General features: G+C 32.7%; 1 protein-coding gene across 6 annotated transcripts in view; it reads right to left on the bottom strand.

Moving 5' to 3' along the window:
• LOC143223478 (macoilin-like) overlaps positions 1 to 15,489 on the bottom strand; it is a 73,415-nt gene that overhangs the window by 6,825 nt on the left and 51,101 nt on the right. For 3 of the 6 annotated variants that reach the window (XM_076451510.1, XM_076451512.1, XM_076451516.1), the window contains exons 8-10: positions 14,925 to 15,083; positions 3,030 to 3,209; positions 315 to 438 (exon numbers count right to left, since the gene is read on the bottom strand). In XM_076451510.1, the coding sequence (XP_076307625.1) occupies positions 315 to 438; positions 3,030 to 3,209; positions 14,925 to 15,083 (463 nt within the window). The remainder of the gene's footprint in view (positions 1 to 314; positions 439 to 3,029; positions 3,210 to 14,924; positions 15,084 to 15,489) is intronic. The other 3 variants (XM_076451514.1, XM_076451515.1, XM_076451511.1) reach the window with 2 other exon arrangements.

Consider the following 15,489-nt stretch of genomic DNA (forward strand, 5'->3'; position numbering starts at 1 on the left):
GTTCCTCCCAGTACTTTAAGTATTGTTAAAAGTGTAACCAAAGGTTTGATATTCCATGTAGAAAACATTATGTACTACAAATATTTCTCTGAAATTTAGTCCACAAAACAAACTTTGAAATAAAAATTTTAAATGTTTTATTCGTGCTAACTTTAACGCATGCAAGTCTCATAAGAAAACAAAGTGTGATCAAATCATTGCCAAATAATAGTTTAAAACCAATTTCAGTTCCACTAAGTTATAAACTTGGTTACAAAATAAAGTATTCAACTTATAGTACAGACAGCTTAGACAAATAGAAAGTAGAAACTTACCTGTACCTCTCTTTCTATTTGCCGCAACTGGTCTTCTCTGACTTTCACTTCACGACGCAGTTGTTTAACATCATTTTCTAAATCCCTCCGTCGATTTTTACAATTTTCTGTACAGTCAGTTCTACTGTAGATAGAAATCATTTATATTTATCACTGACATAAGTGTCAGTTCTTAAATATTACACTTTCCCATAAAATATACTTTCAGATACAGTACAGGTGTACACTTCCGAGTTTTAATTTTTTTTTACAAAATTTTTACAGAATTTTCAAATTCTGAAAGAAATGTCACCTTAACATTACAAATTACACATCTGGCTAAGATATTCATATTCTCTTGCACACATGACTTGGTAAATTTTTCCACTACTGTTAACTTGATGTGGAAAACATTTTAAATTAGATAAATTACAACTACATACTATCTGACATGTCTCCTTCACCTCATCTTCAGTTTAACCCTCACAATCAAACTCTTGTGTATTAAATTCTGGTAAAGAAGATGCTAGTTACTCCTATATGATATCATTGATTCAACACAAAAATATATTTTTAAGAAGCTTTAGTTAAGAGTACACAGAAATGACACCAAAACAAAAAAAAACCATTCAAGTGGTACCCTCTATGACAAAAAATACCTATGGGATATATATGGTTCAGCACATTTAACCCAGTAACATTGATAGAATATTACAAACTCCACAAACAGAATGACTGCTTATTGTAAATTATATTACCTACATCAATTAAACAGTCTGAGCTTGTTTTAACCTTGACCTTTAGTGTATTTTCTTCATCTATGCTTAATCAAAATTTATAAGTTGTCCTTTTTTTTTTAATCTGTTTTTATGTATTATGTACAGCCAGTATGAATAAATTCTGAACTTAGCATCTTCAAAGAAATGTGATGAAAATCAATTATCCATCCCAATAATCTGAATTGCTTGAACTTGCATATTTAATATTTGTTTAAATTTAATAGAAATTCTAAAGAACTAATCCTCTAATATTGTTCTATGTTGTGAAAAATATTTCAAGTGCTCTTCAGATTGGTATTTTTGGAATAAGTGGGTAACGTTGAACACTACTATTTAACTGAGTCAAAATATAAAACAAATACCAATGTTTATTAGTTGTTTCTACTGCTTGAACTTCCATTGAAGTAAAGTTCAATTAAGCACAACTGACAGGTGAAAAACATTACATTTAATTTTTGTATGTTTTTTTTATTATTATTAATGTATATGGTAATTTTGCTGTACATGTTACAGAATGAGCAACTTACTGATGACTTGTATGAGAATAGAGATATTTCAAAGGGAATATGATGCTTCCTAAATGAGGTAATTGCCAGAAAAAATGCAATGAGACAGTCTGACTGTAATACAAACTAACTTCAATGAAGGTTTCACAAGTCTTGATGAAAAGAGAAAACAATTACCATGAATAAAGAACAGAAATAAAGTGGAAAATTAAGCAATAATATTGGTTTTAAAAAACTGCTTGAATATATGCACAGATATCATAAGTCTATTGTCTTCAAAATTTCCAGTATTAAACATTTAAAATGGGTTTTTGACAATATAAATTGTAATTTGTGTGTCTAAAATTTTGTCTTTATCTAAACATAAAAATAAACCCAAATATTCATATACAATTTTATGCCAATTTTATACTGGTTTGTGTATTAATGGTAAAGGATTCTACTACCAAGAGCATTATGACCACAAACACAGTACAAGTAACTTAACATTAGTGCATCAGAATTCAAAACATTTCTACCAACATGTCACAAAACCACTCACTTAGCTGCTGCCACCAACACAGCATGAGTAACTTAACATGATCTTGTCAGAATTCAAAACATTTCTACCAACGTGTAACAAAACCACTCACTTAGCTGCTGCCACCAACATAGCATGAGTAACTTAACATGATCTTGTCAGAATTCAAAACATTTCTACCAGCGTAACAAAACCACTCACTTAGCTGCTGCCACCAACACAGCATGAGTAACTTAACATGATCTTGTCAGAATTCAAAACATTTCTACCAGCGTGTAACAAAACCACTCACTTAGCTGCTGCCACCAACACAGCATGAGTAACTTAACATGATCTTGTCAGAATTCAAAACATTTCTACCAACGTTAACAACAAAACCACTCACTTAGCTGCTGCCACCAACACAGCATGAGTAACTTAACATGATCTTGTCAGAATTCAAAACATTTCTACCAACGTGTAACAAAACCACTCACTTAGCTGCTGCCACCAACACAGCATGAGTAACTTAACATGATCTTGTCAGAATTCAAAACATTTCTACCAACGTGTAACAAAACCACTCACTTAGCTGCTGCCACCAACACAGCATGAGTAACTTAACATGATCTTGTCAGAATTCAAAACATTTCTACCAACATGTAACAAAACCACTCACTTAGCTGCTGCCACCAACACAGCACGAGTAACTTAACATGATCTTGTCAGAATTCAAAACATTTCTACCAACGTGTAACAAAACCACTCACTTAGCTGCTGCCACCAACACAGCATGAGTAACTTAACATGATCTTGTCAGAATTCAAAACATTTCTACCAACGTGTAACAAAACCACTCACTTAGCTGCTGCCACCAACACAGCATGAGTAACTTAACATGATCTTGTCAGAATTCAAAACATTTCTACCAACGTGTAACAAAACCACTCACTTCGCTGCTGCCACCAACACAGCACGAGCTGCTGCTGCTTCTTCAGCTTTCTTAGCCTTGCGTTCCGAGGCAAGAGTTGATTCAATAGAATTACGAAGCTTTCGCTCTTCTTGTAAACGTTTCTCCAGTTGGCTTATTAGTTGTTTGTCTTGCTGTCTGGCTGTTACTAAGTTATGAAGTCTATTAAAAAAGTAATTTCACATTTTAAACCATCAAAAACACAAGAAAAATTAACTAATTTAGAACATGCTCAAACACCAATTCCTTTAACTATAAGATTTTTTTTATTTAGATATAAAAAGGCAACTTTCAAACTGAATTAATACCAAACCAATTCTCTATTTTCAGCTTTTATAAAATGAGTAATGCAAAACTTTAAACACTTTCACCCTCTTTTACTTCTTTATAATGACAATATAAAACATAAGTGCACACCTTTTATTGCTGGCATTAATTATACTAACAACTCTTATTACTATGAAATTCACACACTTTCACTGTAAAGTACAAACATAACTTTCAGTTATAATAAAGTATACACATTACTGTCACTATTAGTATCAAATAACCACACACAACGTTTGCTATTCCTATAAAATATACACACGTAACATACTGTTATTATAAAATATGCACATGTAACTTACTGTTATAATAAAATATGCACATGTAACTTACTGTTATAATAAAATATACACATATAACTTTTACTGTTACTACAGTGCAGAATTAATAATAACAATAATCCTTCATACCTAAAATGCAGAGGAACCGGGTGGAAAAAGCACAAAAATGCAACATTTATTAAGGTCATAGGTGTTGCTAGCTGTAAATAGGATGTTGTTGTGTTAATGAGTTGGGCAAATAGGATTTAACAGGCCCCTGAAGAGACAGTGAGGGATATTTTTGTTGAAGAAAAAACTACCCTATCTGGTTTTTCTAAATTTGAACTGAAATTTTAACACTCTTTTAGTGTTGGGGCTGGAAAAAATGATTTGAAGTGGTAAAGGTGACTGAAATCCATCAGAGCATCACGAGCTTAATGGCCAAGCACAAGAAACATACAGTTCTCCAAATTACAACTAGAGAAATCATTTAAAACCACCTTGGTGTATATTGTGCAGTAAGTTGAGTAAAATATTATATCTGTATCTGCTTGCAAAGTGTTTTGGTCTGCTCATCCTACTGCTGACTATTGTGATGCTTCAATCTTCCCTTCCAAACCGCAGATGAAATCATTTGTATCTCAACTGAAAACTAAACATAAAACAATGATAACAGAAGCATGAAAGGTTGGCAACCGCTTATTAATTAATGATGCTGAGAATGTGGCTTCATTGACGTACATTGAATTTACTCCAAGATGGTAGACCTTTGTACAAGCTAATATGGAGGATTAAGGAAACCGTATTTCACTTAAACATTTATTATTTAACAAATAAAACCTTATCTCAAACAGTTATGTCCAAAACCACCAACTTTGGGAACTTATGGATTGAACTTTTAATATTCAACAAATTGCAAAATAAAGACACATCTTGGGTCATGAGAGGCATATAAATTATAATAAATGCAAGGTAATGCATGTAGGTTCTCATAATTTAAATTATGAGTATAATTTGGTTGGGAATAACATTAACAATATCATGAAAGAAAGGAATTTTGGTATAGTAGTTAATAAGTTTCAAAAGCCATCCAAGCAATGTGCTGTTGCTAGAGGTGGAGCAAACAGGATTTTGGGTTGTATTTAGAAAAATATGGAATACAAGTCTAAAGAAGTTATAATTTTTTTGTTTAGGTCATATTTGGAATATTGTGTTCAGTCTTGAGCTCCTTACCTTACAATGAACTGTTTGAAAGGATTCAAAGAAGAGTTACTAGAATGGTGCTTGGAATGAAAGGGTTGTCATATGAGAAGTTGAAATCTCTAAAACTGTTTTCTCTCCAACAAATCTGGGGACCTTATGTGTTTAAAACCGTAAAGTGATTTGATGCACTATCGTTTTTTATACTTAACAATGAGAACAGTAGTATTCAAAAATAAATTTTAGCAGACTAGGAATAATTGGAATCAGCCTTAGTAAATATATAGCGTGGGCATTTTCTAAATATATAACATCAGCCGGCTCCTTTTTCAAAGACTCTTTTAACTTTAAATATATTCTTAATCAACTAAATCATAAGCCTTAATGGCCAGTTTCAATGTAATATCCTCTCCTTCTTCACAGAAGCCCCCACAACTGATACCTGCAACATAGCCTTAAAACTTTATATCCAAGACCCCAACCCATTGATACACATCCACAGTAACCAATTAGCAACCCTCATAGAATTCATTATCATAAAACTAACTTTATGTTCAATAACCAAAACTACCTACAAATAAATGGCCTAAGTATGAGGAATCCTGTGTTACCAGTTCTAGTCAACATTTTTATGACACATATTGAATCTCAAGAGATCAATTCAGCTTTACACCCACCACTATACTGGTACAGGTATGTTGATGATACAATTGCATGATTCACATCTACAGAACACACACTTAGTTTTTCAATCACATTAATTCAATACACCCCAACATTAACTTCACTTGTGAACAGGAAAAAACTAACCAAACAGCATTTCTTAACCTCAAGATCACTAGAACTGATACACAATTCAAAACAGAAATCCACAGGAAAATCAACCACACTGGATTATACATTCCCTGATTGGCTTTAAGATTTTTTAAAATAGTTTTAAAGGATGGAACAGCTGAGATGGACCAATAGTCTCATGTTGTCCCAAAATGTTAGGTTACTGAAACAATACTAATTTAAGTTTGTTGTTTGTTTTTGAATTTTGCACAAAGCTGCATGAGTGCTATTTGCACTAGCCATCCATAATTTAGCAGTTTAAGACTAGAGGGAAAGCAACAAGTCAGCACCATCCACTGTGAACTCTTTTATCAATGAATAATGGGATTGACCGTCATATTATAATTTCCCTACAGCTGAATGTGCAAGCCCCTAACAAAAGTAAACAAGATAACGATTTATCACTAAATGAAATCCACCAAAGTGTTGTCCCCATAACTTTTGCAGATAACAACTTTAGAGAAGAAAGAACCACAAATATATCAAGTGTAATATATGCAGCTCATAGTGTGAACATTTTTTCCACTGAATCTTATTAGAAGGTTTACATTGCAATTTTGTTACCATTGAGAAAATCTGACATGGAACTCTTATCTTATACAATACCATCTAGTGTATTAAAAATGGAATAGTGTACACTAGCTGAAATATTTTTATTAACTGAAGACACAATGAAATATACTAATGTTATACTTACCCCAACACACATATATAATTTGATTGTTCTTTAATTTGTCTGACACAACCTTCATTTACATGTAACAATTTAATCATGTCTTTTTTGTAATTTTTTTTATACATATTTGGATATAGAACCTTGTTATACTTACCTCAACACACGCATAATTTGATTGTTCTTTAACTTGTCTGACACAATCTTCATTCACATGTGACAATTTTCATACTTTTGTGATTTTATGTATATATATATTTAAATACAGAACGTTTGAAAAGATTAAACTTCAGAGTTTTACATCTGTTTGCATTACATTTCACAAGCCATTACAAAATTCAATTTGAAATATGTATCTATTCACATAAAACTGTGTAAATATTAATTTTTATATCATGGAAATACTTTTATACAATTAACACTACATTACATCATGAAAACAAAATATTTCTAATTTTCTTGTGGCACGCACTATGAATATTCTCATATTAGCTACTGGGGGAATCCAACAAATACATATCTGAAACAGAATTCTAACACACAATGCTGTTCAAAAGTATAAGTACAGAAATTCGATATTAATACTATAAATTTATCTTTAATACAAGTTACAATGGATACAGACATATATATATATATGAAACAAATATAAAAATATCTCAGAAAACTTTAAAGATTCTTTATTGGTTATCTTAAAAGAAATAAAATAAATATTAGTTTTATATTTCAAAATACTATTCAGTTACTAAACTCAGGCTCTCTCTAATATGCTGATCATTAATGTATTTGATGGACTATCACATTCTATTTTTTTCAAATTATCTAGAATTATTAACATTAAAACAATGTATTTGCAACCAAATTAACCTGAATTGGAAAGTGAAAATATGCAATAGTTATTGATCTTCAGAATTATATTGTAGCAAAACTTAAAATTTTAAAAGAGCAGTACAATAGACTTTTGCTACACAAGTTTAATGTATCTACAAAGATGGGTTGTCCAAAGAAGACACAATTATTAAAGAACTTCTACTGCTAATCACTTCTAAAACCTCTCCTGAAATCAATGCCAAAGCCCATAAGGAATGAATTGATTCTGCAAATTCAAGAACCATTTGAGGTTTATAAAAGAGAGTGGCTTGGTGGGAAAAACATCAGTTAAGAAGCTTATTGTTTCGCAAAGATACATGGCAAGAAGGCTGAATTTTCCAAAAGAGTCAATGAAATTTGATGAATGGAACAGTTCTATAGACTGGAAAATAATGGTGTTTCTCCCTTTCTAGCGTCAGGGACATAGCAAGAATTGAAAGAATTATGAAGAAAGAGAAATGAGTACCATAAATTAAATATTTTACAAAATTCAAAACAAACTTTTAATGATATGTACCTTTGTCCATCTGAGCATTGGATTTTTTTTTTTACTTGCTCTAGTCTTTTATTCCCTATTCAAATGCCTCTGAAGACATCCTCTCCTCCTACATCGCAGCACTACCTATTTTGATACTGTACATAAGCACCTCACTCAGATAATTTTAACACTTTTTTCACATGGGCATCATCCCAGTTACTAACACCAACTCTTAGTGGAGAAGAATGATGGGATAGGGTCAGTGGAGGTAAGTATTATTGGAAATACATTTTCAATTCGGAAAACTGTAACTTCCAATACATACTTACCATCTACTGACACTACAGCTAAAATCCCACACTGAGAAGGTGGAAGAAGCCAGTAAGGGCATTATCCATATAAAAGGGCATCTGTATAGATCAAGGGTGTACCAAGATAATGGTACACAAGTGGAGAAACTGCACTACATCCAGAAAAGATATGCTCTTCACCCAGAGCACAGTTTGTGCATCAAGGGTGGAAATAATACACAGACCAGCTCTAACCAGACAGTTGAGGTTCCACAAATCACAACTGAAATTAAGAGGCCTTGGTCCCTATATCCCATATAAGTGACTAGGACGTTTAGACTGCAATGTTAGATATAGATATACATGTTATCAGATCCCAACTTGTAGCCATGGAATGAAGTGTTCCAAACCACCAGAATCATAAGAAGTAGGTAAGTGACAACAAAGAGGACAAACTCTCTCCTCGACCTGAAGAAGTCTGAAAGGTAATACAACATGCTCAGAATGATGGAATCATGTATACCATACTCAACTTTCTTCTTAACCTGAAGACATTCAAAAGACAACACCCCACAATCAGAATAACAGGACTGTGTATGTCATACTCAACCATAGGAACAGTACTCGTTCTGGAACTACAAACATTCATTCTAACTCCCCATTCAATTGAGCAAGAAGAATTCCATTTGCTTCCAGAATTATGGTGAAGATGTAGAACACTGTGCTCAACCAAGGGCCCAGAATGTGGGTGCTTTTCATTTGAAATTATGAGAAGATAGTATATATTAAATGAGAAGATTATATATTAAATTGACATTGATTAAAATGAAGGGTCAAGCACCCGAAACTGGTGCCACTCCTACAAACATCTGAAAAACATTCAGGAGCCCAAGTAGAAGGGCCACAACTTTACTCTCTTCTCCAAGAATGGGGGAAACTCACTCAAACACTCTGGAGGAAAAGCTTCTGTCTACCACCTCAGTGATTGGAAACTGGGTGTGATAAGAACTCCCCTAGCTCCACCAGCAGAATCTGGGAGAGCAATGTGCACTGGGGTGTCCTTCTAAGGAACAGAGCTATGAAAACAATGCAATAGGTGAACCAACTTTCCTACAATTTTAAAAACAAACCAACCTAGATTTATTCAATCCAATGACTGGTAGAAATGGGTAGGATCCTTTTAAGCTTTACTCATGATTGACAAGGAGTGTTGGTCAAGCACAAATTGGTAATACCATTCAGGAAGCTACTAAATGATCTGATGGTGTTTTTTCTTATAGCACCTGCTAAGTCCAGGTCTGATGGTACACCTCATTTCTACATAGCCTGTTGCAACTGATAGTAAGTATAGTTAAATTGGTTTCAATGTGGAAATGCTCGCCAAAGAGTTGGATCCCATGGAAAAAAAAAAAAAAAATGAGGTAAGAGACCTGTAAAGAAAAGATGCCAAGAGAAAATAAAAAGTATTTAATCTCCTTATAATCTAGCAGATGCAGTCAAAATAGCCACAAGGGATAATCAAAATGAGTGTCAAAGGTATTGATCATAGGAGTTCCAAACTGAGAACAAATTCAACAAAAAATTCTCACAGTAGAGCATCCATATGGTTGGGAAAATTTGGCTGGGCAGAGACAGGTGATGTCTATTAAATTCATCATCTCAGGAACATGGCAAGTCAGAAGATTGATATCACTGAAGTTAGCTCAAAAGAGAATATCCAAAATTTGAGAACAAAGCTCCTGAGAACGTGTACCTCTTTGACTAGAAATGTGAGAGATCACAGTGGAACTGTCTAAATGAATCATGGTGATTTTCATCTTCAGTAGATCTAGTCCTGAAACCATAGTCCATTGGACAAAAAGAAATTTTAAAATATTGATGTGGATGCAAGATGAATCTGGACTGTAGATGTATGCACCCCATCCCTGAAACGAAGCATCTATGAACAGATGAATTTCAGCATGAGGAGATGGATAATAGGAACACCAAGAGTAGTATTGTACTGGTCCAACCACCACAAGACCTAAGATGTTGACCCTGATTAGGTAGATTAGATGATCCAGTTCATGATGCACTGGTTGGGCAGTGACTACTAAAGGAATCACATGTGAGCTTGTCCTAAAAGAATCAGAGATTCACTGGGTGCCCACATCCTCAAAAGAGAGAACCATCTGTACAGTAGGAAGGGAGAGTTAAGAGCCTGACTGCCCATTCGATAGGCTGAAGCCAAATGGGAGTTGGCTGCACCTGACTTAAAAAGGTGTTGAAAAACACCCTGACAGAAAATATATTGAGTTGATAAGAGAATAAACTTCTTAACTCATATAAGAAAACTAGCCTCAGTGGCTTCGGAAAGGGGAATCTCAGTGTGTTGTTCTGCCAGCTAATGAGATGGTGCCATGAGCAAAGAAACTACAAAGATAAGCATAGAATTTCTTTTAAGCATCAACAGCTCAAGGAGCACAAGTCAGGGTTGGAACACAAGATGACCAACAGGAAACAAAGAAAGCTAAAAGGTCAATGATGACAAGGAAAAATGCAAATGGATGGCTTTTATGTGATGTTCTAAAGCCTCTGGGATATCTGCAAATCTCAAGAAATTAATAAAAGGAGCATTGCATAACTCATGAAGGGTTACAGTAGGTAGATGAACACCTTCCAATGAGGCATCTTTATCCAATAAATCCCAACAACATACAAGCCAGAAAACCAAAGAAAGAACAGAAGCCAATAAAAGTACTAAGGTAGAATTCAACAAAAGACCCAATTCATTATCAAGTTGCTGTGGAGAATGCTGATTAGTTTCTAACAAAATTTGGAGGGAAAATATCTCAAAACAGTAGCAGGGGTCAAACAAATCCAAGAAAATTGTGATATGTTCAAAGCGTTTACACTGGGCCCATTCTGAAACCCCACACATAAAAAAGGGAATCAGGTTTTTGAGAGTCTAAATATACATCCTCCTGGTGATAGGAAGCCAAAGTATGCTGTTCAGACAAATACAAGGGACAAGGCATAGCTATCCTGCAAAATAAGTGAGTACCAAATTTCCCAGCATTAACAGCAATAACTGGTGAAGGAGAAAAAATGAAATATTCACTCAGACATTTCTCCTGTCAAGGAGGGGAAAAATTCATATGTAACTGGAGAAAAACCTCAAAAAATAAAAAAATGACTGAATAATTGAAGGAAAGGAGCAGTAGATAGTTCACCCACATTGGCCTTGTGACAAGCTGACCTAGGAAAGGAAGGTGCTGGAAAAAAAGAGAGTCCAACTTCTCTCCCAGACTGTCCTGATGACTCAGAACCCAATGGAAAAAGACCTGGAGATCAAATATATGTCTTCATCTTTCAATAGATCATATCATGGACAACTTCCACTGAGTGTCCCCCTACATCAGATATAACATAAGCCACCAGGGTAACACTAAAATCGCAGCAAAGTAAGTTATGGTAAGACATTTGTAAAGAAACCTTTATCTAAACACTGTCAGAAAAAAGTATTAATATTACCTAAATGAGGTGCTTGTATATAGTACCAAGATAGAGGGTACATTGACAAAGGGGGCATCACCAAAGGTATGCAATCAAATATCATTTCTTAACCTCAAAATTACAAGAACCAATACACAATTTTAAACAGAAATCCACCGAAAAATCACCCAAACTGGCCTATACATTCCTTGGGAATTGGCACATGAAACAAAACAAAAACTCAACATACCAAAAAACCAAATAAACACAGCCATAAAACTATGCTCACCAGATAAAATTAACAATGAATCAGATAAAATAAAACAATACTTCATCAATATCAATACATTTCCTCCACAAACTGTAGAAAACATTAGATGCACATACCTAGACAAAAAGCAAAATCAACTAACAAAAGTAAATATACCCCATGATTTAAAAATTCACTAAACCACATACTGCTGCATACCATACATTCCCAACATCAGCAGAAAAATAACCAACATTTGGCAAAAACTAGTAACAAAATATGACATTCCAGTTAATACCAAATTTATTCAAAAATCAGGCACAAAACTAAGGTCTATACTATGTAAAAACTACACTGACAAACACAACACCAACATTATTTATAAAATATAATGTAATAACTTTGACAATTTCAATATCGAAGAAACAAGTAGAAAAATGGAAACCAGATTCAAAGAACACAAAAAGTCACCTTCACACATTTTCAAACACTGCAAATCAAATAAGCACAACATAACCATAGAAAACACCCAAATACTAAATAAAGAAACAAACATAAACAAATGCAAAATTAAAGAAGCCTTACTTATACAACAACTTAAGTCCAATATAAACGAATGCAAAGGAACACCTTTATACCTATATTAATAAACATAATCCAACATCTAAGCATGCCCTCTACATTCCTACACTCAATTACACAACCACCTTCAAACATTTGGTCAGCTATCAGTCAGTTACTTCTTTCTTTCTTTGTGAACCTCATGATGACCGAAGAAGATCGAAATATTGTTTGCTCTACTACATAGTGCTTTCTCTACCCATACCAGCTGTTTTTACAAGCTACTAAGCTTGATAAATTATAGTGCAATTCTGTGGTATTGATATAGTAATTTATTATTTTTTATTATTTCAAAATGTATAAATAAAACCTAAAAAAAATAATTTCATATCACATCTTCCATATGTAAAGCTTCAAAAGGCTTAGCAACCTAAGACAAGCAGCAAACTAGTACAAGGTTCTAGTAACTAGAAGGTATAGTTGTTTGCTACACTTCTTTATTTGTTGTTCTATGTTTTAAGAAAAATATGCTTAACTTATTTGTAAGTAGTAAATGTGTATACATATATAATGTATTATAAGAGAAATGTGACTGTATTTTACAAAACACTACTCCATTAAAACACAGCCAGGAAAGGTCACAGGTCATTTATGTATTCTTGAATATGGTAATATAGTGCTTCTGCACCCCATCATTACAACTTTTTTAATGATAACTAAGCACAACTAAAAGGTCAATATAATAAAAATAATTTTATGTGATTTAAGCCACTTAAACTAAACATTCATGTTTTTGTGTAATAACTTGTAGTCAAAATGATAAAAACATAATTTTTATTTATTTCCTAATTTTTTTATGATGGTTATGAGGTCAGTCAAATCAACAATCTATACAGAGATTCAACACTCAAAATTATAGATAAAATAATTTTTTCTTCTTAAAAATATTTGATAGTTATATGGAGATTATAAAGGTTTTGCATGTGAAACTTGAAAATTTTCTAATGTATAATCTTAAAATAGATATTACTTTGATGTTGGACAGACAACATTAAAACAAAAACCACAATAAAAAATATTACTAAAACATTCATAACCCTTAAGAAAAATCTGATATTTTGCTTATGAAAGCCTTGCAATGTCTACTGATTGTAAAATTTTGTGAACATACTCTTAATTATTAAAAAGTTGTAGCATAAATGCTAACAAGTACAAAATAGTTGCAATGTTGGTCCACGAGGCTCCATCATTGCTGAGAGTTAAACAAAGTGCAAGTATTTGAAGGATGTGCCAATAATCAACAGAAAAAGCATTTTGTATTGTCTGTTTCAGTTATGACAACCTGAATCAGTAATTTATGAGAAAAAACAATTGTAAAATCAATGTCCTGAGCAGTAAAGAAAATTTTGAAACCTATTTATAGCCTCAGTTAGAAATCCAGGTAAGTTATAGCAGTTTGGGAATATTATATTCTGGAGCCTGATATTTTTTATGTTGTAAGATACATATCCAAAAGCTACATCAATTACATTTTGGGCACACAACATAGTGAGAAAAAAAAAGGGTTACTGCAGTATGGTATCCAAATACAAACAGCCCGAATGTCTGTAATAAGCCTAAATTTCTGGTTTTTACGTATTTTTTACTCATGGTTACATATTTTTGGACAAAAGTAAAAAAAAAAATATTAGGTTAGAAAAAAACAACAAAAGTAATAGATTGAATAAGATTTCACAAGAACAGTCTATACATTTTATATTATGTGATTGTTACCTGATCCTTTGTTTATATAAAGCTCTCCTGTTGTAATTTATTTGTTTTTCATGTACTAAGAAAAGGTGCAAAGCACATTGTAATAGTAAAAGAAAGCAGATATAATCCTGCAGCTTTTGAAAAGGTAATTGTTATCACCTGTTAAATCCTGCAATCATTTTAGAAAGTAATAATGACTATTTTAACCTTTCATTTCACTGTATTTTGATAACTTTAGTAAGGTTAGCATTAACCTATAAGAAATAAGAGATGAAAGATAAAGTTTTCCAAAACAAAAACAAAAAAGTTTTTAGTGTTCATGTAGGAGATTCTACTAAAGGTTGTACAAAAAAAGTCTGAAACTACATGATAAGAAAACATATCTGTTCTTGGTATGAAAACATCCTTCACTCAGATTGACTCCATAAATCTCCAGAAAAATGCTATATTGAAAATCATTTTTTTTGTGTGTGTACAACAGACTTTGCAAATTTTTACTGAATGCTTGCCAAGTTTCATGAAGATACCCTTAGTTCATTCCATTATAGTATGAATAGTTTTATAATTACATGAGATCAGTCAAATTGACAAAACGCATTTGCACAGGATTAACTTGTATTCTTTTTAAACAAAGATATACGATAGGCTATCTGTGTTCCATCTATCACAGGGAATTAAATCCCACCTGTTAGCAATGTTAAGTCTATAAAAATGTACCACTGACACACAGATGTTTTTAAACACATAATCTTACAATAACACAATTAAGTGGCTATTATTGAAGAACATTCCACATTCATCTTCAAATTATTCAAAACTGTTTCACTGCATCCTAGCTCAAAGTAAAGGTTTCTCAAATAGATATTTTAAATAATCTTTACTTAAAAAAAAAGTTTATTTTCACTTACTTATTTTGAAGGTTTTTATTATGTTGCTGAAGTTGTGACAATTCTTCCCTAAATGAATGCTCTGTAATAGTAAGACTATTTACTTGAGCTCTCAGCTCCTGTTCACACTGACGGCTGGCCTCCAGGTCTGTCTTTAATCGTTTGATGTCTGATTCTAGTCTATTATAAAAGAAAAAAACATTTTTTTATAAACTTTTTCTAAAGCATGGATTAAAAAAACATGGATATATAACATAGTTTGCTGTACATGTTTGAATATCATACCAGTGAATGTAAATGTAAGTTTACTGGAAGAGTTCTGTAATAATGATACAAATAAATTATTTCAAAAATGGCAACTGATTAATGCTTTTATTGAAAATATTTTGATGAACATATATAGCATGAGAAAGAAATGCATCCTAATATTAAAGGATTGAGTAAAAACAGGATAAAAAACATTTTTCTAAAAATGTGACATTGAAAACAAACATTCAGGTAAAGATAAATTTTGTACCAAAACATTAGTCAGTCATCAAGGTCTGCCACTCATTAAAAGAGCTACGTACATCCAAATCAGTCCCAT

Source organism: Tachypleus tridentatus, chromosome 8 (assembly GCF_004210375.1).
Source record: "Tachypleus tridentatus isolate NWPU-2018 chromosome 8, ASM421037v1, whole genome shotgun sequence".
Classification (NCBI taxonomy): Eukaryota; Metazoa; Arthropoda; class Merostomata; order Xiphosura; family Limulidae; genus Tachypleus; species Tachypleus tridentatus.